The sequence below is a fragment of the Chlorocebus sabaeus genome, chromosome 21, assembly GCF_047675955.1.
Source record: "Chlorocebus sabaeus isolate Y175 chromosome 21, mChlSab1.0.hap1, whole genome shotgun sequence".
NCBI classification, from domain to species: domain Eukaryota; kingdom Metazoa; phylum Chordata; class Mammalia; order Primates; family Cercopithecidae; genus Chlorocebus; species Chlorocebus sabaeus.
Window position 1 is genome coordinate 108,007,965 of NC_132924.1, and position 23,596 is coordinate 108,031,560.

Genomic DNA, 23,596 nt, shown 5'->3' on the forward strand with positions numbered 1-23,596 from the left:
TTCGAGATCAGCCTGGCCAACATGGTGAAACCCCGTCTCTACTAAAAATACAAAAACTAAGTCAGGCGTGGCAGTGGGTGCCTGTAATCCCAGCTACTCAGGAGGCTAAGACAGGAGAATTGCTTGAACCGGGGAGGTGGAGGTTGCAGTGAGCCGAGATCACGCCATTGCACTCCAGCCTGGGCAACAACAGCAAAACTCCATTTCAAAAAAAAAAAAAAAAAAAAGGGTTTGTTTTCAAGCAATTGGTTTGAAAGACATTTAAAAATATTTCTGGAAGGTTTCATATCTATTTGACATAAAAATTATAGGTTTTGATATCGATTTATACTTTTTACAATCTATTTCTTTAGTTTCAGTCCAACTTGAATGTAGGGGCATGAACAAGATGAAGTAGATAATTTCCATGTATAGGGATCCTTATTTGTTTGTGTCCAGTCACATAAAAATATACATACACATTGATATCCTCTCCCTCTTGTACTTTTTTTCTCTGACTCACTCTAAATAGACATTATTTGTTACCTTTGTCAATTTATAGGTAAAGATGACATACCTTGACCAATTTCCACTAGCCTAACAATTCCTCTCAACCTAAAATTATCCTATGCTATGGTTGCCAGTAGAACATCAAGAATTGAGGATCTACCCAAAGTGGCATCCATTCAATAACCAATTTTGGTACAAAAAATTAAATATCTAGATTCTTAAGGCTCTCACATGCTGATCCATCACTGCATTCTTAGCTGCAAAAAAAAAGGTAACAAATATGTAAGTCCATACATTTACATATTAAAAAGCAATTTTGTTTTGTTTTGTTTTGTTTGTTTGTTTCCATATGTAACATTTATAATTTAACAATCCTCGGTCACCTAGAGAAAGGGAGGATGATGTGGTAGTTAGGTGTGTGAGTGATGAAGTCTGATAGACCTAGTTTCAAATCCTGACTTGGAGAGCTATTAGTTGGGTTACCTTGTGATAAATTAAATATTTCTTGCTCCTTTTTATTTATCTATAAAAATGCCTCATAGAGTCATTGTAAAGATTAGGCTGGGCACGGTGGCACACGCCTGTAATCCCAGCACTTTGGGAGGCTGAGATGGGCAGATCACTTGAGGTCAGGTGTTCAAGACCAGCCGGGCCAACACTGTGAAACTCCATCTCTACTAAAAACTACAAAAACAAAAACAAAAACCAAAAAATTAGCTGCGCATGGTGGCAGTCGCCTATAATCCCAGCTACTTGGGAGGCTGAGGCAGGAGACTCGCTTGAACCCGGGAGGCAGAGGTTGCAGTAAGCCAAGATCACGCCACTGCACTCCAGCCTGGGCGACAGAGTGAAACTGTCTGAAAAAAAAAAAAAAAAAGATTAAACTAGTTGGCCCATGGATGTAGAAAAATTAGCACATGGCCGGGCGCGGTGGCTCAAGCCTGTAATCCCAGCACTTTGGGAGGCCGAGATGGGTGGATCACGAGGTCAGGAGATCGAGACCATCCTGGCTAATACGGTGAAACCCCATCTCTACTAAAAAATACAAAAAAAAAAACTAGCCGGGCGAGGTGGCGGGCGCCTGTAGTCCTAGCTACTCGGGAGGCTGAGGCAGGAGAATGGTGTAAACCCGGGAGGCGGAGCTTGCAGTGAGCTGAGATCCGGCCACTGCACCCCAGCCTGGGCGACAGAGCAAGACTCCGTCTCAAAAAAAAAAAAAAAAAGAAAGAAAGAAAAATTAGCACAATGCCTGGCATATACTATATGCTCAAAAAATGTTAGATGTTATTATTAAAATTGTTTTAATGTTTTGGTAGGCCTTTGGTACAAAATAAAATTTTACTGAATACAAATTTTTTTTTTTTTTTTGAGACAGAGTCTTGTCCTGTCAACCATGCTGGAGTGCAGTGGAGTGATCTCGGCTCACTGCAACCTCCACCTCCCAGGTTCAATTCTCCTGCCTCAGCCTCCTGAGTAGCTGGGATTACAGGCATGTGCCACCACGCCTGGCTAATTTTTTGTGTCTTCAGTAGAGATGGGATTTCACCATGTTAGCCAAGCAGGTCTCAAGCTCCTGACCTTGTGATCTGCCCGCCTCAGCCTCCCAAAGTGCTGGGATTACAGGCATGAGCCACTGCACCTGGCCCTGAATACGAATTTTATGTCTCTGTCATCTCGGTCATTATAACTTCCTGCATCCTCACCACAAAGCTTCTTTTCTATACTGACCTTGACTTTGCTGAGTTGTTTTTATTGCAGTTGGGAAAGAATTAAACCCTTGGCAACATTGAAGTCTACCTGGCAAATATAATTGCTCCATGAGGAGTTCAAAATCACATATTGTAGACATGTGGCTGATTTTCTAATTCATGAATGACATATTCGTTATTTTAAATATAATGTCTAAAACATCTCTCTGAATTTCACGTTAAAAGTTTAATTTAGAGTAGTTCTCAAGTAGAAAAATAGTTCTCAAGTAGAAAAAACTATCAGCCAAATTTTTTGTCTAATATTAATAAGAAAATGAACCATCAATTGTTTAACATCAACCAAATTCCAGGTACTAGGTGATATACTTTATATACATTATCTCATTTAATCATCCAAACAACCCTAAGACCTGGATATTTTACTTACAGTTGAGGAATCCTTGAGTCTGAAAGTCTAAGTAACATGTTCAGCTTCCTATAGCTAGAGACTACAACCTGATTCTCCCTGCCTGCCCCAAATCTCAAAGCCTTCCCACGGAAACAAACTGATCCATGGAATTTTTCATGTTTTAACTGGTGGTCTTGGCTGAAAATCCATAATCTCCATAATGGCAAAATAGCTCCCCAAAATGGGGGAAATTCATTCACAGCAGTTATGCGGCAATGAGACAGCCAGGTGGGAGGGGGTCCCTGGAGAAACTCCAACCAGCCTGCCCACTGAGGTGGAGTCTCAGGAAGTTCACGAGGTTTGCAGCTGGGAGGAGCTTGGCCCCGCCTCTTCCTGTGCAGAACGGGGGGTTCAAATGGCGGGCGGGAAGTGCTCTAGCAGAGGGACTTTGGCCTTGGGAGAGTCCCTGTTTCCCCCTTTTCTTGCTTTTCACCCGATAAAATCCTGCTTTGCTCAACCTTTAAACCGTCTGTGAGCCCAAATTTTCGTGGCCATGGGACAGACAAGAACCCTGTCTTTAGCTGAACTAAGGAAAGTCCTGCAACAGCAATAGACTAAACAAAGGCTACTGTGCCTAGTTGAACTATTTTTTATGCTTCTTCAGGTAAATGGCTTACATGTGTAGGCACAGTCATTGTTTTGTTTGCCCTCAGAAGTTCTCCTGTGTTATTCCCATTTAACAGAAAATGGAAACAGAGAAGATCGAGTTTCCCTGCTTAAGGCAAAGAAGGCTGTTGATATGACTATTCTTGACTTTTCACTGGACTTTTTTCAGCAAGACTGTACATCATTAGGACAGGGACTTAGTCACATCATCACTCTTAAAAACTTAAGGCTGTCTCTGACCTTATGAATCATCTTCCGCAGGGGAACGTTATGTATTCAGTTTTGGACCACACACTGTTTTTGAGGCACTGATGAAAGCTGTGGACCCTCCTCCAAGAAAAATGCACATATGCACCCACCAAACTTGGCACTTACATTCAGTGGCATCATGAACCTCCGTCCGCAGACCTCCTGGGGCTGATGCCTTCTGGCCAAGAATCCCTGATCTAATGAATTTTAAAACTGCCTGTTAAATATGAAGAAACTCAAGCCTAGGAGACATATCCCCTCAAGATCACCCAGCTAAGCTATTTGCATAGTGTGGGCCCCTGGACAAACAAAGCCATCCTCATTTTGCTGTCTGTAAAAAAGTCTATGGCTATTGATTAGGAAAATAAAACATACTTTTGGAAAAGAGTGTATTCTACAATGTACTGCATGTAGAGTGCTTTTTAAAACTTAAAAATCGATTATGGATAATATTTCTAAATAAAGGAGATTAGGTCAGATTACAGTGAATAAAGTGAAAAACAAAGAAAGATGAGTGGATAGGCAGAATGATGCCAGTTAATTGTCAGGAACTTGGAATCAAACTTTGCCATCTTTGTCAACAAGGACAAAAAAACTATGGGGACTTACTACAATCCCATTTTTCATCAATTTTAGAAGTTTTTTATTTGGTGAATGTTGTGTTAGCATGATTTCTTCAAACAAAGCTTAATTATGAAACTAAGTTATGTAGGATTTCTCCATTCTTACCAGTTTTTAGAAAATTCCTCAAATGACTTTTCTCTCTAAATATGAAAAAGATAACTGATTTGATTCTTAACAGAGAAACTTATTATTTTACATTTATCACTACTATCTTTGGGGAGGATGGGACAGATTTGCAGTGGGACAGGTGCCTTTCAGAGAGTAGGAGCTAGAGTCATGAAGACTTGGATTCAAATCCCAGAATCCCAGCTGGATTCTCAAGGGTGGTTCTACTCCGCCTCTCTCAGCCCATTGGTGCCTTTCAGAGAGTAGGATCTAGAGTCATGAAGACTTAGATTCAAATCCCAGAATCCCAGCTGGATTCTTAAGGGTGGTTCTACTCCACCTCTCAGCCCATTTCATCATGTGGAAAATGGTCGTCGGAACAATTCTTCCTTATAAGGTTTAATGCAGATTATAAAGTGCTTGGCAATTCCTGAAACATGATTAGTGCTCAGTCTGTTACCTCTCGTTGCTGTTTTTCTGCTGGCTGAAGGACATGGTAAGAAAGGTGCTCTCAGAAAAGCTCTCTCTGGGGTCACCTCCCAGGAAACTCAGCCTTTTGGCAGCTACCATCTGGGGTATCGCTGAACAAGGTACAACTGCATGTGTCAGATGGCTCAGTGTCTAATCTCTTCTCTGTTTCAAATCTGTTTTAGCAGCTACCTTGAAAGTGACGGGACAATTATGGATATAAAGGTCTCTATATAAAAAGAAAATTTACCTTTTTATTATCAAGAATTGCTTTTCCATTTTCCCTACTTGTTTGAAATCAAGACAAAAGCATACAATAGTCTGGTACATATCAAGGTTTTGTCACAATTATATATACATATGTGTGTGTGTGTATATGATTTAATTAATCATGTATGGTCAGCTCTCTCTACCTGGGGATTCAACCAACCCAGATCAAAAATGTAGTTAGGCCTGCCATGGATGCATCTGTGCTAAACATGTACATACTTTTTTCCTTGTCATTATTTCTTAACAATATAGTGTAACAACTATGTATGTAGCATTTATATTCCCCTGCTGATACTGAGGGATGACTATATTTAAAATACTCTTTTTGCCTTGTGAAATTATCATTTCTCTTTTCATGTTGCATAATCTATGGTTTCATTACCATTAAAGCATCAACCAGAAGCCTCTCAGTGCCAACATTGTATATAAATATTGTAATAATAACAGAAGAAAAATCATTTGCCTAATTTTTACGAAATGATTTTGAAAAAGTGTATCCCAAATTACTAATTGATTCATTTTAATTATGAGAAAGCTGATGCATCCAAAGTAATCCTATGTAATATATATGGAAGTTCTAACTCATCCTAATGCATATCCTATAAACTCACCACACAGCCCAAGACCTAGGACATTTCCAATGCCCTTGAAGCCCCAGGCTCCTCTCCAGTCCCTTCCCTTCACCTCCCCACCCCCAGTGGTAACCGGTGTCCTGAATAATTCATTTATTTTAAAATAAAATTTGAAATGAGATCATACGAATTTAGGTATTAGCTTCTCCAGGGCCCTGGGATCCAGGCATTCCAAAGATTCTCTCCAGACTCTCAGGTAAAGGTGTCAGTGAGAGCCCACTTCCCTGAGAGGGCAAGAAGTTTGTCTTTCTAAACACACAGGACAGGCTGAGCATGGTGGCTCCTGCGTGTAATGTCAGTCCTTTGGGAGGCTGAGGCGGGCAAATCACTTGAGGTCAGGAGTTTGAGATCAGTCTGACCAACATGGTGAAAGCCCTTCTCTACTAAAAATACAAAAACTAGCCAGGCATGATAGTGGGCACCCACAATCCCAGCTACTGGGGAGGCTGAGGCAGGAGAATCACTTGAAACCAGGAGGCAGAGGTTGCAGTGAGCTGAGATGTCACCACTGCATTCCAGCCTGGGTGATAGAATGAGACCTTGCCTCAAGAAAAAATAAAAATAAACACACAAGACAAATGTTCTTATGCTGTCTAAAGTTGTAAGAAGTATACAGTGTGAACAAAGAATTCTCATCAAAATAAAATAAAAATATAGGCCAGGTGCAGTGGCTCACTCCTTTGGGATCCCAACACTTTGGGAGGCTAAAGTGGGAGGATCACTTGAGCTCAGAAGTTTGAGACCAGCCTGAGCAACATAGGAAGACCTCATCTCTACAAATAATAATAATAATAAATAGCTGGATAACTGGATGTGGCAGTGTGTGCCTGTAGTACCAGCTACTCTAGAGGCTGAGGTAGGAGGATTACTTGAGCCTGGGAGTTAGAGGCTGCAATAAGCTGTAAGCCATGATTGCACTACTACACTCCAGCCTGGACAGCAGAGGGAGACCTTGTCTCAAAAAAAAAAAAAAAAAAAAAAAGTAATGAAAGCTATCCAATATTTATATTGAACCTCTCTCTTTTGCCCTTTGGTTTTCTCATTGGCCAGCAGGAGTGACAGATCTGCATTTGCAGCTGTCATTTGGTCAGGTGGAACTGGCAGACAGAAATGATGACTTCAGTTGCTCTCAAGTCTTCCAAGGAAGTTCTTGACCTTTATTTTCCCAAAGGTCCCTAAATGGTGCTACAAGAAAGTACCACAGGGCGTGAATCACGAACATGTTGGACCAATGTGGTGGCTGTGTAAGTAGATTCTCATTCATCTGTGAATCAGGTTAAAGAGGAATCATGTGCATATTTTGTGAACAAAATCAGTTCTTTCCACTAGTTTGCTATCTAATGAGCACTATTCATCAGCAGTGGAAAATCAGTTTTTAGCTTGTCCTAAATCTGCATTAACTCAGACTGTTTTTGAATTTTTAATCATTTATTCAGGGATATTAGTAAAGTACAACTTTGAATTATTTATAAATAAAGGGTTTGGTGAACATGTTAAATATGTAAGCTACATTCCATGGTTTAGTTTTTAAACACTGGAGAGTACAACTTTTTTAAACCTTTTAAATAACTTTAAAAACATTCACTTACATTGAACAGCTTAATTTGTTCATTATAAACCATTTTTATTTATTCACCATTTGAATAAGCTTCTAACGTTTTGCTAGCCTGGTGGAAGTTACCAGGTAGGTAGACTTAAACATTTTTCAAAATTAAATTTCTTTTAAAGTATTTTATAATTTTTACTGGCCTTCCTTCTAGTTGATCTATTTTAGTGAGACTTGACATTGCATTTGAGATGAGTACCAATGACTAGGTTAGAATGTGAGGGCTTATTTTCCATTTTAATAACTCCCTACATCACATACAGTTCCTTTGTTGGGATAAAAATCTCAGTAAAGTACACATCGGTCACTATAAATAGCAGCTACAAGCCTGTACATTCAGGAGAGTCTCCAGAGAGTGTATTTTAAACCCCACATTGTTTAGAATAGGAAATTCTTCCAATGTTCATATTTTCCATTGTGGGTGACATGGACTATCCCATGTCACATCTTCACTGGGTTCTGTTTTCCTGTATCATTTAGGAACTCAGCTGACAGTTTCCAGTGGATTGCTCAATATGTGCTTTTTATTTTTCTAAGGGTAGCCTGGGTCTTTTTGTCCGGTGGGAATTTTGTATGCTTCATGGGGCTCTCCAAATAAAAGCTAGATAACTCAGAGCCGGCACCAAAGCAACTAGGTAATGAAAGAGTCCTTTATTGCTGGAGCTAGTAGCACTACTGTGCCCGCTTAGAATAACAGCAGTCAACCCATTTTTTATTCCCACAGAAAACTTTACACTGTTGGAAGGTTTTCTGGAGGTGGGGGGAGACTCAAGAGACTAATATGAAAAATGAGCAGGAAGTGAGCAAATAAACAAGCAGGACGAGGTGATGGGTTATCAGGCTGAATCAAAGACAAGAAGCATCCTCAGGTCTAATCACACTGCATCTTTCTCAAGGCACGATTGGCAGATACAATACATGTATATCTCTGCCCACTCCTTCCTTGAACAATTCTTCTGTTTCTCTAATCAAAACTGTTGTGTAGATCTTGATCTTTTTTTAGTGGGGGCTCATTTGGGGGATCTAATATTCCCTCACTATTTGTCCTTTGATGAAGAAGATGAGAAAGGACCTATTATTAAGGGGCCTTGGGCAAAAATTGTGATGTAGAAAGAACTGATATCTGATACCTGTCCTTCCTGCTACTACCTTTTAAGATTCTTTGACTCTTCCTATCTAACCATGAGAGTGTATTTTCCCTGAGCCAGCATCTTCATAGCATATCCTGGCTACCTAGGGATTATCATTGCTACAGATGCCCAGTGGCTTTTGAACTGAACAGAATGAAGTTTTTTAAAACTCTAGACTGAGGCCAGGGAGAAATTCCCAAATCCTTTAGTCTCTAAGTGCCTCACGTCATACAAATTATGTCTCATTGTGGCATTGTCAGAGCTATGGTAGAGCTGAAATCAGAGACATATACCCTTCAGAAGGGTGTCAGTTTCCCATGAGAACTCTGCCTGAAGTGCAGAATTACTTCTAGAAGACAGATTCTGGTGTCCAGTTGGGTTATGTCATCAGAAATTAACATACGCTGTCTTTCCTACATTCTCTGAAAGGGGGTTGGAAGTCCAAATCATTGGACAGTCTGTAGAGCAACATGTCCAAGAGCACACAGTCAGTGGCAGGGTCAAATCCGGAAACCCTGTCATTTACTGCAACTCTGGCACTTCTTTTCTTTGCATTGTGCGAGGCTCCACTCTCAATTTACTACCACATTAGAGCGAAATGTCCTCTAACTCCTGCTGAAGAGATTGTCTTTTAAATCAAGGACAAAAGAAAAGAGACTGGGTAAAAGTTCAGCAGATCAGGGTTTCCTTATCTATAAAAGAGAACTAACACTTCTCAGGGTGGCTGAGAAAATTAAGCAAGATATAGAAAAAATATCATCGAAAGTGTAAAGGGGAATGTTCTTGACATACGTTTATCATGTTGAAGTGCCTGGGTGATTACATTGGATTCACTTCTATATTAACTACATGGAGAGTTGCAGGTTTCATGCTGGTCATGTGCTACATTTCAAAGGAATTTTCACACTTCTCACCCTGCTGCCTTATGCTAGCTGACTGGCTGTCAGGCATTCCAGTCTGTCAAAAATCAGATGCTGAGAAAACACAATGAAATAAAATGTCACCGTCACTCTGCCTAGAGCCTGTCACCTCTGGAGAGGGCTTAGGACCTCAATTGCAGATTAGGAGAGCCAAAGCCATTTTATCTTCCCTTTTCCTTTAGTTGTGAATTGAGGAGAAAATGCAGAAGATTTAAAATTCTGACTTTATCCCAATCAGAAGGAAAGTGTGCTGTGCTTACTAGGAGAACCCTACTCCCACCTTGGGTCTTACATGGCACTTTTTACGTATGTTAACTATTATCATCTATTTTATATGTTTATTTGTTCTCATATTTGTTTTCTCCACCAAACTGAAAGCAATTGTAGATCAGAAACTACGTCTTACTCATTTTTATTTCTCCAAGACCAGCATACAATGTTGAATGAACACTAATACTTTAGTCCATATCTGTGTATTAAGGCACAACTGTGACAAATTTGCTAAGCTACTTGTGAGGGAGGCAGAAATGTTAGTGACATTCGTTGTGTCTTCTAAATGCTGGCACCATCAATACCTCTCCTGGGGTTTCATCACTCCTCTGCTGAGCCTTCAAGCCATTGCAATTTCAGCTCCATATCTTTTCTCTAGAGAAATGAAGAGATTTATCTCATGTATTTCTTTGACTATTAAGGATAATTGGACTTTTACAACATATAATTTTGACCACTTATGCTTATTTAGTTGCATTGTAGAGGCAAATGATATGAATTTGGTAACAGTCCATTTCCTTTTGTTGGCCTATTTACTCTAGTACTCAAGCCCTTAGTATATCTGCAATTAGTATCTGCATTATAAATCAGATAATCATCCAATTAAAGGTTTTATACCAAACGTACAGGAGTCCAACAGTGAACAAACTGCATAATCAAAAATTTCTCTAATGAAAGATCAAGCTTGTGGTCAGGAGGAGTAAAGTATCCAGTTAATCCCAGAAGAATGGGCAGAAGTAGGATAAGGGTAGGGACAATCTCTGGCATGTATTTATCAACATTCTTTCTGATAATAGAATGTTTAGCATACAATAGAATGTAGTGTTTAACATATAAGTTGAGTTCAAAGTTTAGATTCCAAATGGTAAATGGTTTTCCAATATTGGGATGTAATGATGGACCAAAAAAGAAAAAAGAAAAAGAAAAAGAATGAAGTAATACATTGGAGCCCAATACTTTTTAGTCAACATACGAGGACTTAATTATTTTTTTCCAGTGAAGTCGAGCATTTTTATAAATGGTTTATGCTCCTTGAGTAGCGCTATTTGGAAGAAGGAGGAGGAGTATTTATAAATGGAGTTTCTTCATCATAAAATATACCCTTTGGTTAATTTGTTAACATAAAATTTGTAATTAAAATAAAGTTAGGGAACTGGAACTCTCAAAATACATAGACCCAGAAGCACAATAGAATAGCCTCAGAATTGTATTTTTACCTTTCAGCTTAATTTTTGATTCGTAGATCTACTGGGAAAAGGTCAGAAGGAAAGGTAATTTGAAGTTATCCTAGAAAGACTGAATTCTAAAATACCTAGGAGAATCTCAGATTACTTCAGCCCTCTCTACTTTGCAACATATTTTAGAAAGCTGAATTCATATTTCAGATCATTGGCTTTCAAATTTGAAGTGACTGTCTGCTTTTTTTTTTTTTTAAAGTATCATCTATTTTATTTTGTTGTTGTTGTTGTCTTCATAATGTGTTAACATTAAAAAGCTTTCCAGATGGCTTCTGGCTTTGAAATGAGAAAATTGAATATGTTTTTTTACTAAATATTTTCCCTTAAAAACCTGCCAGGCTGGTTGTTATTCTATAAATTAGTGAGATAAAAAAAGGCCCCATTTGCTTTTCTTGTTTTAATCTTAGTAAGAGCTTGATTTCACTGCTCAATAACGTCAAAGTAAAATAGCATCTTAAAATGAAAAGCTTTCTTCTCCTACTGTATTTCTAATCTCCTGCCTTAGGCTACCATCATAAAGGTACCTAAGATCCTACAGAAGAGCATTTCTGAGAAATACAATGCATAAGGGTCAAATTGCAGTAGGTCTCCCAGATTGAAGCAAGTGGAGTCCAACTGTAATCCACAATATTAATGAGTGTAAAGAAAGAATGGCCAGTAGAAGCTGGCTGCGGTGGCTCACACCTGTAATCCCAGCACTTTGGGAGGCCAAGGCGGGTGGATCACCTGAGGTCAGGAGTTCGAGACCAGCCTGACCAACACGGTGAGGCCTCTACTAAAAATACAAAATTAGCTGGGCATGGTGGTGCATGCCTGTAATCCCAGCTACCTGGGAGGCTGAGGCAGGAGCATTACTTGAACCCAGGAGGCGGAGGTTGCAGTGAGCTGAGATCACACCATTGCACTCCAGCCTGGGCAACAAGAGCAAAACTCCGTCTCAAAAAAAAAAAAGGAATGGCCAGTAGAAACCTGCATGACTGCCAAGTTCAAGACCTGGGTTGGCCCTGGGGATCTAGGAATATCCAAATGAGACAGACCTTGAACTCAGGGTTGGTTGAGTTTCAGGGTGGTAACATGAGATTTATGACTTGAATCTCAGAGTTGTGACATGAAAAGTATTCTCTCCACTTGGAGAAGTGTTTCCTCATGTCTCCCCTTGGCTTGGGTAAAATATTACCTGTGATGATTTCACCTCCCTTTGCTCTGACTTTACACTCATGAAGAAGTATCTATTGACTGTGCAGCTTCCTGACATCCTGGCTTGGGGAATGGGACGTGCCCTGGTTGGGAAATGGGAGTTCTCCAGGCACTGAAGACGGATGGCATTTCTTCTATCTTAAATGGCACTAGAGATGATGGCATCGGTCTCTTGTGCATCTGTGAGTTTATCAATCTTCCTGATACCTGTCAATTCTTGAACTCCCAAGATCCAATTTCTGGTGCAGAACTGTTATGAATATTCCAAAAAAAAAAAGGCTAATCTGTAGAAACCTTTGGAAGAACAAGCAGCATCTCTACTCCATCATTGTCCTTCTTCACCCCAGAGAACAAATGACAGTGTTTACTGGCCATCTGTTACATACAAACACCCTTCTAGGCTGTATCAGGTGCAAAAGTGGTGGTAGGAAATATCCCTTCCAGCAAAAATGTTACACTGTAACTTATTTGGTAAAAACAAGTATATACACAAGAACAATGAATAAATAAGACTCTGTGTATTTGTATTTCTCTCTGTCTCTCTTTCTTTCTTTCTTTCTTTCTTTTCTTTCTTTTCTTTCTTTTCTTTCTTTCTGTCTCACTCTGTCACCCAGGCTACAGTGCACTGGTGCAATCTCAGCTAACTGCAGCCTTCGCCTCCCGGGTTCCAGTGATTCTCGTGCCTCAGCCTCTGGAGTAGCTGATGCCAGGCTAGCCTTTGTATTTTTAATAGAGATGGGGTTTCGCTAAGTTGGCCAGGCTGGTTTCTAACTTCTGACCTCAGCTGATCCACCCACCTCAGCCTCCCAAAGTGCTGGGATTACAGGTGTGAGCCCCCATGCCTAGCACCATACATTTATTTCTATCTATAGATATCATAATCAAGTGCTGATCCCAGTCAGATGTGATTATAAAATATAACAGAACCTAATACAATGTCATTATATAATGTAAATAATAAACACAACACCTAAAGTATCTGAAACACACAATGGATTATTTCCCTAGCAATAGGAGCAATATGCTTTCATCCAGGTCTGACCACCCCCCAAAAAGAAGGAAATCAATATTTTTTAAGACTCACTGGAAAAAAATCTGGATTTGATTCCAGTATAAAAGCCATGTGTAAATTTAATATCCAGATGCATAAAGTGGACACCAGCAAATAAATTTATGGTTGTGGAAATATTTAGATACTTTGAACAAGAGTGGTACACCCTGAGAATTCTGTGGCTTATGAACTAATATATGCTTCCTTTGAAGATTTGACCTTTTCTTCTGCACTAGAATTATCTCCTGAGTCCTTATAATAATTTCCTTCACAACCCGTACCTATGAACAACAAATCTACATTCTACAATATAGCACTATGGCTTAGATTCAGTTTCTTATGGATCGAAATCACATTCTTCATGTACACACTTCTTTCCTGGAATTATATAAAGCAGATATTATTATTATTATTTTCACTGAGACCAGAACCAGGATTTTGTAGATGTGCACCAGCCACCATTCATTCAAAATCATTAGAGCCCTGCTATTTCCAAGCACTGTTTATTGTTTTAAAGATATGTTTCAAGTTGGAGGGCAGAAAGGAGTTAGAGGCGTGATCCTTTTCAGATAGAAACTTTTCAGGAAAAGAAAATAGTCCAGTTGTTTAAAAATCCTGGATTTTAAAAAGAGCTTAGAGAGTCGGCCTAAGTAATTGGTGCAAGACAGTTTAAACAGAAACAGGGAGTCTCACGGCAAGTTGGCTGGAGGGGCTGACTCACACATTGCAACATAATTATTTCTCAAATAACATGCAAACAAGAGTGGGCTCGGCCGGGCGCCATGGCTCAAGGCTGTAATCCCAGCACTTTGGGAGGCTGAGACGGGTGGATCACGAGGTCAGGAGATCGAGACCATCCTGGCTAACACGGTGAAACCCCGTCTCTACTAAAAATACAAAAAACTAGCCGGGTGAGGTGGCGGGCGCCTGTAGTCCCAGCTACTCGGGAGGCTGAGGCAGGAGAATGGCATAAACCCGGGAGGCGGAGCTTGCAGTGAGCTGAGATCCGGCCACTGCCCTCCAGCCTGGGCAACAGAGCGAGACTCTGTCTCAAAAAAAAAAAAAAAAAGAGTGGGCTCAAGCTTTTGGGTTTCTCTCTCCCTAACAAGATAAATTAGAAAGAAATAAAGTCAAATCCAGGAAGACTTCATAGAGGTGAGGCCAGGAACTGGTTCGTAAAGAACCGCGAGAAAGCAAAAGGAGTAAGCGTGGGCATAGGACTTACAAAGCAATTCATTTGGAGAAGAAAAAAGAAAAAGCAAAAACCCTGGATGTAGCACAAAACTGAATGAATGATCTCTCTAAGAGATGCTATTATCAATGTGAAAATGATGTTAGGATGTGTTAACAGGAACGTGGCAGGCAGCACTGGGACTTCAGCCAGGCCTTGGTCAGTTTTTATTATGTCCAATTTTGGTTTCCCGTTTGAAGAGTTGTTATAGTCAGGCTGATATTAAAAGGATGGAAAATAGGCATTGGCGTCTAGCCTAGAAAAGACGAGACTAAAGGATGACTTAATACCTGTGGCCCCCGTAGAGATAAGTAGGTTTCTATTTCAGAAACAGGAAATCTAGTTCGATAACAGGATAAATTGAGCGTGAGAGTGATTAAACACTGGGACCTTGATCACAGGATGTCACCTACTGAAGTTCTTTAGCTCTACTGCTTTCAGAGTACTGTTCACTTTCTGTCTTGTAGTAGAATTTTTGTATACATGTCTTATCTCCCTTTGGGACTGCCCTTCTTATCTTTGCATCCCCCACAGCACTTAGTGCAATGACTTGCTTGTAGTAAACATTCCAATAGTGCTAAGTGAAGCAAAGCAAAAAGGAATGTGCTGTGACAAAATAAAACTACATGGTCACCATTATAAGGATAATAAGGGAGTGTCACAACCCAAGCCCCTATTACAGGCCTAGAGATAGATGAGGCAAAGAATAATTAAGAAACGTGTATCAACACAGGCCACGAAGAACCACTGGCAGACTAGGGTGAGGAGTAAACTGTGATTTTTCCACAGCAGCCCCTACATTCAATATCACAGGACATTACAGAGCAGTATAGTTTAAGTGAACATATTCAACGCCATGGCAGAGGCAGGGGATGGGAGATGCCATCAGCTATGGGGGAAGACGATGAGAGGCCAACAGAAAGGAGGAAAGAGATGCTGCCTGTGACTATGGAAACTCCTTTACCTACATTCCTGTTCACCTTGGGATGGGGGAACAGTTGTCTAGGCCAGATTTTTTGCCTAGTTCTAAGAGTACGGAGCCTATGAATTTCTTCATAAGAAAATTTATCTCCAACAGCCTTTTCAAACATCCCCTTTATACTACCTGTACTGTTGCCTCCCTAGTGGTAGATGTATGTGAGTTTCTGTAGGAAGTGAATGACTCTGTGCATGTTGTGTGTGTGCATGTGTGCATATGCATGCATGCATGTATATGTGTGTGTCTCTGTGTGCACACGTCTATGTGTGTGCATGTGTGCGTATGCATGCATATGTGTATGTGTGTGCATGCGTGTGTATGCATGCCTGTGTATATATGTGTCTGTGCATGTGTGCGTATGCATGCATGTATATGTGTGTGTCTCTGTGTGCACACGTCTATGTGTGTGCATGTGTGCGTATGCATGCATATGTGTATGTGTGTGCATGCGTGTGTATGCATGCCTGTGTATATATGTGTCTGTGCATGTGTGCGTATGCATGCATATGTGTATGTGTGTGCATGCGTGTGTATGCATGCCTGTGTATATATGTGTCTGTGCATGTGTGCGTATGCATGCATATGTGTATGTGTGTGCATGCGTGTGTATGCATGCCTGTGTATATATGTGTCTGTGCATGTGTGCGTATGCATGCATATGTGTATGTGTGTGCATGCGTGTGTATGCATGCCTGTGTATATATGTGTCTGTGCATGCGTGCGTATGCATGCCTGTGTATATATGTGTCTGTGCATGTGTGCGTATGCATGCATATGTGTATGTGTGTGCATGCGTGCGTATGCATGCCTGTGTATATATGTGTCTGTGCATGTGTGTGTATGCATGCCTGTGTATATATGTGCCTGTGCATGTGTGCGTATGCATGCCTGTGTATATATGTGTCTGTGCATGTGTGCGTATGCATGCCTGTGTATATATGTGTCTGTGCATGTGTGCGTATGCATGCCTGTGTATATATGTGTCTGTGCATGTGTGCGTATGCATGCCTGTGTATATATGTGTCTGTGCATGTGTGCGTATGCATGCCTGTGTATATATGTGTCTGTGCATGTGTGCGTATGCATGCCTGTGTATATATGTGTCTGTGCATGTGTGCGTATGCATGCATGTATATGTGTGTGCCTGTGTGTGCACGTGTGTCATAAGTGCATTAGGGTGTGTGCACAGTGCTTCCCACATACCTCTCTTTTCCCTAGGGAATTGTTCCAAGGTAGAAGCTATTCTTAAACAACCGCTGCAGACTCTAAAGTCTGGAACAGATCATGTGGTCCGGTCTCCTACCTCCATGAAGTAAAGTTATTTTTTAAAAATCATATTTTCTTAATAAAGGACCACCCTGTGGTAGGAGCTGTTCCTTTCTATTACACTGACCTTCCTCAAACCTTCCCAGCCCAGAATCTCTTTGATGAAAAATTAAACAATAAAGTATCCAGAAACAAAGGATGCTATGAGTAATCTCAGAGTGGCCCAGACTTTCATTTTTCCTAGTAAAAGAGTCCTGAAGCATCATCAAATTCACAATACCTATTATCTTGCTGAAGGATGACTGGCCCACTTGTTCATGGTGCCAATGAATAGTCATTAGTTCACTTCTCAGAGACACCAGTTCTGGCAGCTGGACACTGGGTACCATTCTCTGCTATGCAGTGAAAGCACACAGGCCTGTAGGTCTCCGCAGGACCAGAACACTGTGCACAAATAACCTTTAGATTGTTATTTCTCAATCCTCTCACCTTGCCTCTCCGGCCCCAGCCACCAGGTCTCAGAGGACTCTTGGAAGTACTTGCCTGGCCCAGCCCTGCTCTGAGCTTGTGATTCACTGGTTATCTCCATGCATCTTCCTGCAATGCCTGTCTTTCATTGGCCTTTGTGCTCTTCCTGTTCCCAGAGAGTGTCTGAACCAGGTCCAGGACTCACTTCTTTCTTCACTGTTCCCATGTTGGTACCCTACCAGGTAGCACGAGTTATAACACCACTGGGTTTTACTATCACAAACTGAAGACAGACAGCTGCTTCCCAAATGCATGCCCCTAATAACAAAGGAGGGTGTGCACTGTTTCCTTTTCCCTCTTTTGGCAGCTAGGGAAATAGCCTGGTGGACATCCTGTGTACAACTGGCAATTAGCACACTTTCTGTACATGGATTCTGCACATGTGTGGAAGATCACTAAATTCTTGCTCTCCTCCATGGAAACCACTGGCCAGAAAGAACCACAGATTTTTTTTTAGGTTATTCCATTTTATGAACCTATTCTGAATATGCCAAAACTATACTTGTCACCTCAGAATTGGAGTGGGGGGCTGGGGAGGAGGGAATCAGGAGGTGATAGCTTTCTCACACAGCTGCGACAAATAAATACAAACTTGGTGGCTTTAAACAACACAACTTATTATGTACAGTTCTATAGGTTAGAAGACCAACACAGGTCTCACTGGGCTAACATCAAGGTGTCAGCAGGGCTGCGTTCCTTCCTGGAGGCCCCAGGAGAGAATCCATTTCCTTGCTTTTTCCAGCTTCTAGAGGAAGTTACATTCTCAGGCTCTTGGACCCCCTCTCCATCTTCAAAGCCATCACCAGTCTAACTGTCTGCCCACGCCGAAGACATAGCTCCCCTAACCACAGCTGGGAAGGGGTCTCTGATTTTGAAGAGCCATGTGATTCGTTCCAGTACACCTGGACAATCCAGGATGCTCTCGCCATCTCAGTGCCTTTAATTTCATCACAACTACAAGGTCCCTTTTGCCACACAAATTAACATGTTCTCGGGTTCTGGAGATTTGGGGGAAACGTTATTCTACCTACTACAGAAAGCCACTGACTTTTGTAAGTAATTGAAGGGAAAAAAATTAATTGGGCAAAGTTCGGGAGAAAGAAGAGCGGCAGAATGCCTCGATACATGTTTCTGTCTCAGTTCTAGCGCGAGAAACTCAAGACAAGTCAGTGTGTATTTAAGTACTCTTGTGTGAAGGCAGACATATCTCTATTTCATGAGTGTCTTATGTGCTACTTTTGTCAATATATGTACAGTGATCATATGTGTAATCAGAGATATTTAAATGCATATATACCTAATGATATATGGAGATAATTAACTTTGTTTATTAAACTGTATTTACTCTACAAACTATGACTTTATTTTTTGTTTTGTTTTGTTTTTTTGCTTTTTGGGATGGAGTCTCACTCTGTCGCCCAGGCTGGAGGGCAGTGGCGTGATCTCAGTTCACTGCAACGTCCGCCTCCTGGGTTCAAGCGATTCTCCTGCCTCAACCTCCCAAGTAGCTGGGACTACAGGCACCCACCACCAACCCCGGGTAATTTTTATATTTTTAGTAGAGACGGGATTTCACCATGTTGGCCAGGCTGGTCTTGAACTCCAGACCTTGACCCACCCACCTCAGCCTCCCAGAGTGCTGGGATTACAGGCATGAGCCACCTCACCTGGCCTATAAACTATGACTCTGATGACCGCATAGTATTTAAGCAAGAAAACAACCAAAATGTTCTAGCTAAAGTGAAGAGAGCATTTAACCTAACCCAGTTAAACTTTAAGTTGAACACAAGAGTAGCAGATGCAGTTCAGCTCCGTGACACTGGGTGAGTTGTCTAAATGCTCTGTGCTTTGGTGTCCTTGTCTGTGTGTGATATGAAGCCACAGATCTCAAAGATTGCTTTCATTCTGTGAAAGCGCTCTCAATGTGTGAAGTTGACTGCTTCTCCGGCTATTTACCAAGAGAATAATCTTAACCCTACTTTGTGGAGATCTGATTTGTTCTCACTTGACCAAAAGCCAGTCCCACGAGCAGCTTGGTACCCAAGCACCAGTCTGTTTAGTACTCATTAGAGGTGAAGAACCATATTCATAAGTCAAGCTGAGACGGAGTGTCATCTCCAGACAGAATCAACACCACCCCCTCCTCAGGAACTGGAATTTGGCTGCTTTCCAAGCCGCTGCTGACCAGGCTCCATTGCCCAGCTTGGCTGATGAGATCACTGCCAGAGTACCATGGGTGCAGACGGGGCCTGCTGTTTCAACATGTTCTCCGGAGGGCTCTTGCCCACATTTCTTGGAGAGGTGTGAGCACCAAACATGCTGAACCATCCAGCCCATCACTGAGCAGGGCCGTCTCTCTTCAGCCCTTTTCATTTGGTTTGCATTTTTATGTCATGCCTCCTTCCCTGGATAAAAGGGATAAGAGGAGTTTCTCAGATTTGATTTCTCAGTGGGAACTGTTTGCTTTGGAAGCCACCTACACCAATGCTAATTGAGAACAGAGCTCAGAATGGGAGCCTGAGAACTGCACCCGGATGAACTTTTTGGTGGGCTGATTTCTGTTGATCTTGTCAGAATTAGGTTGTATATGCCTGTAATACCATGATCAACTGTTTTCCAAAAGGCTGAGCAAATGCATCAGTGTCTTTTTCCTTTGACCAGTTACTTACCTTGGAAAAATTATTTGTAGTTAAGCATATAAAGTCTTCATCAGGAAAGCTACTGGGGATCCTGGCCTCACTACCCAGCAATAACATTTCTGGAACTCTCGAAGCAATCAGTGCTCTTTAATCGCTAAACAGGATGGGCTTCTATTAGAGAGATTACAGTAAAAAATAACAATCAGCTCTCTGATGATCCTGTGAGGAGGGAACGGGTGGGGAGGAGTAGATTTGGCTGAGGACAAGCCCAGACTTTCGTCACAGGGACAGACCAACGTGTTAACACAAAGGGAGAACACGGGAGCATCCTGCACCGTGCATTTCAGCCACAGATCACATGGCCCCTCCGCGGGCCCGGCCCACGCCCTGACCGCCCGGCCCGGCCAGGTCTCCGTACCTCTCTGCCCCACCGCCCCTTCCCAACTGCGGACATGCTGGGTGGATCCGGATCGCATGGAAGACGCAGCCTGGCCGCGCTCTCCAAGTGAGTCCTCATTTCGCCTCTTTGGTTTTTCCTTTCTTTTCTTTTTTTTTTTTTTTTTTAAAAAACAAACGAATTGTTGTAAAAAAAAAAAAAAAAAAAAAAATGTGGGAGTGGGAGGGGAGAGGAGGAGACACCAGGCAGGAAAGGAATGCAGTGAGTGTGCGAGTTTCAGACCTGTCTGAAACTTTCTGGTTTCCACTTCATGGTTGCTCTGATTCGCTGGTTTTTCTTGTTTCCATTTTAATGGTGGTTTGTGGACCATTTGCCAGGAGTTTATACCTAGGCACGGGGTTTCTGCGTTTCAAATACCAATCCATAAAGCATTGTGTTTCTAAAGGTCTGCTGTTAATTTAGACCTTAGCCCTCCATTCAGAGTGATCCATTTGCAGGGCTCAGAGATTTTGGCTGAACTACACATTGCCCAATCCTTAAAGTAAACAGCCAAAGCCCTCAATATACTGACCATCTGACTAAGACAGAACAAGACCCAGAGCATATGCTATTGATCAGGGAATTGTTCAGATAACGGGCTCCAAGGGTTTAGGATCATGAAATCCTGGAATGTTAAAGCCAGAAGGGAGGCCTTTAGACTCTTTGGTGCAATGCTGTCGTTCAACAGGCAGGGAAACAGAACCCAGAGGGGTAACTCAATTTACCCCAAAGCAGACAACAGTCGGTAGCCAAGCCATGGCTTTGTACTCTCATGCAAAGGGCTATTTTCACACTGGTGTTTATGAGGTTTGAAAAACTTACTGGGTCTTGGGAAAAGGTACTGCACAAGAATTAGAACACCAAATGGCCTTTCAGTAAATCTTTTCCATTTTTGAAAGTTTTGGCACCGATTCAGCATGACAATTGTCGTTCCAGTTGTTCCAGCGTTTGTACAACAGTTAATCAAATAAACAGAGGAACTCATCAGGGTCCTAAAAACAAGACCCATGTCCATTACATTAGCAGATCTCTTGGATAACTAGTTTCTGTAAGTGTGGTTATTCACATGGGAGAGCTCAAAGGGACTTTAGAGGTAATCTGTATAGTACGGTGTTTATCAAACTTTTTTAAAAATCAAATTTGATCTTAAAGGGAATGCTATTGTGTGAAGGAGATGTTCTGGTTAAAGAGAGAAGGTTTGGGATCTAGAGCTCCTCGTCCTCACTCTACTTTCCAGTCACAGCCCACTGCACAGTTGTACCCCACTCCTCATCCCTCTTCTACCCCACCTCCCCTCCCTCTCCATCAAAACTTCCTTGGAATCCTAGGTCTCCATGGAACAGTTCAGAAACCACTGATCGCATTGAAAGCCTTCATTTGAGGAAACTGAGGCACAGGAAGGGCTTGCCCAGGGTCACACAGCTGATCCTCAATGGAGCATGGGATGCTAGGAAAAGAGCCCAGTGTGGCTGGCTGTCTCTCTTTCTCTCAACTCATGGTCCTGACACTTGTTTCCACTGCTTCATGCCTATGGTTCTATCAGTCTCCTTTCTCTGTGTCTCCCTTCTCTGTTTACTCTGCCATTTCCTGGATTTCAACAGCTATTGCCTCTCACTGGGATGGTTGTCATTGCCTGCCATCTGGTCCTCGGCCTCTCTCTCCCCTTTCTGATCCAGTCCCCTACAGACCCCACCCTTGAAGATAAAGTCCATTCTCCTTCTTACAGCATTCAAAGTTCTCCATCATATACCTTCAATATTTCTTCCCATTCTGACTTTCACCAGGGAGAATGTTAAAAACATTGCGGGGAAATAAATAAAGATGGGCATAATTTTATCAGATTCTGCAGAAATGACAAAAGAAATGCACACAGGGATGTCGAGATTTGTAAAAAGTATAGAAGTACCTGATCCAGTGAAATAAGATCACTCACAGCTCCCCACACTCAGCATATACAAGCCACCACTGTTTCTGGACTCATTCTATTCCCTACACAGGGAATACCCTCACCCTCCTATTTCTGACCTCCTTCCTGTTTTGCAAGGCCCTGATCAGATGCTCCCTTCCTCTATAAACCTTCCTCATTCCTCACTTCTCTCACTCTAATAACCGTTGTCCATCCTTCTTTTATTAGCTTTGTACCGTCAATCGAGGAGAATGACGAGGCAAGTCTCAATCATTTTAGGAGGTTTATTTGCCAAAGTTAAGGATGTGCCTGGGAGATAGGTCTCTGCCTTTATCAGAAGACGATTTTGAGGGCTCCATATTTAAAGGGGAAAGGGCAGGGATATTGAGAAGTACACAATTTTCATGTAAGTGAATCTGCATTTTTTACATAAGATCACATAAAGGGGCAGAGGAAAAATGCGGGGAATCTGCATTTTACATATGACAACAGACAAAAATGGGGTAGGGCAACACTCAGATATGCATTGGTGTCTGGTGGGCCAGGGTGACTGCACCTATAAAGATAAGCTGTCCGTTTGCATTGCCATGGTGAAGTTTTAACAGCTCACTAGGAATATCCTTGTGGACAAAATATGTGGGAGCCTTGTATAGCTTTTCACCTTGTAGCCATCTTATTTAGGAACTAAAAGGGGAAGACTTTGAGTGACCCAGTTCTCAGCTTGACTTTTCTCTTTGTCCAAATGTGTTCAGGGTACCAAAATTTAATTTCCTTTCACAGTACTAAAGTTACTGTTGAACACAGCTATCTTCCCTCCCAATAAATGGTACTTCACTTGAGGGCAGGAATGATTTTGAATCTTTGAATCTTCAGCATCCAGAACAGTGCTGATGCTCCAGAAATATTCTTTAAGTTTCCTGTTATTGAGTAAATCAAACTCAGTTCACCTTAGTTTACATTTTTCATTTGAGCCGTTTGAACACACAAAACCTTCACTCCTTTTGCTTTGCTAGACTCTACTAGGTTAAATGCTGAAACAGGTGCCCAACAAAATGAATTCTAAGTTCCTTTGCATTTCTGTCAGATAATTTATCTCTGTTTCATCACCTGTAGAGCAAGATTGGCTGTGATTTTTTAATGAGGCATGTTAAAATTCCTGAATGCCAAGACCTACACAAGGGCCATGTTATTTTCAGGAGCAGGTGTGAATGGTTGCTCAGTTATTTAGATTTCAAGGTGTTGAATTTGTTCCTACCAAGATTCTGAGAGATTCTGTACTGAGAGATTCTGTGACCTGCAGTTTAATATTTTCACTGGTGCTTTTATCATTTTCCCAAAGCCTAAGGAAGTTTTTTGGTTTTTTTTGTTTTTTTGTTTTTGTTTTTTGAGACGGAGTCTCGCTTTGTGGCCCAGGCTGGAGTGCAGTGGCCGGATCTCAGCTCACTGCAAGCTCTGCCTCCCGGGTTTATGCCATTCTCCTGCCTCAGCCTCCCGAGTAGCTGGGACTACAGGCGCCCGCCACCTCGCCCGGCTAGTTTTTTTTGTATTTTTTAGTAGAGACGGGGTTTCACCATGTTAGCCAGGATGGTCTCGATCTCC

General features: G+C 41.6%; 1 protein-coding gene across 15 annotated transcripts in view; it reads left to right on the forward strand.

Moving 5' to 3' along the window:
- The window catches only part of CALD1 (caldesmon 1), a 270,316-nt gene that overhangs the window by 168,717 nt on the left and 78,003 nt on the right, over positions 1–23,596 (forward strand). For 2 of the 15 annotated variants that reach the window (XM_007982999.3, XM_007983000.3), the window contains exon 1: positions 19,909–20,160. The exons of the other annotated variants lie outside the window; for them this stretch is intronic. In XM_007982999.3, the coding sequence (XP_007981190.1) occupies positions 20,108–20,160 (53 nt within the window). In that variant the 5' untranslated portion in view covers positions 19,909–20,107. Of the gene's footprint in view, positions 1–19,908; positions 20,161–23,596 lie in introns of those variants that run through there. 15 annotated transcript variants of the gene reach the window in all.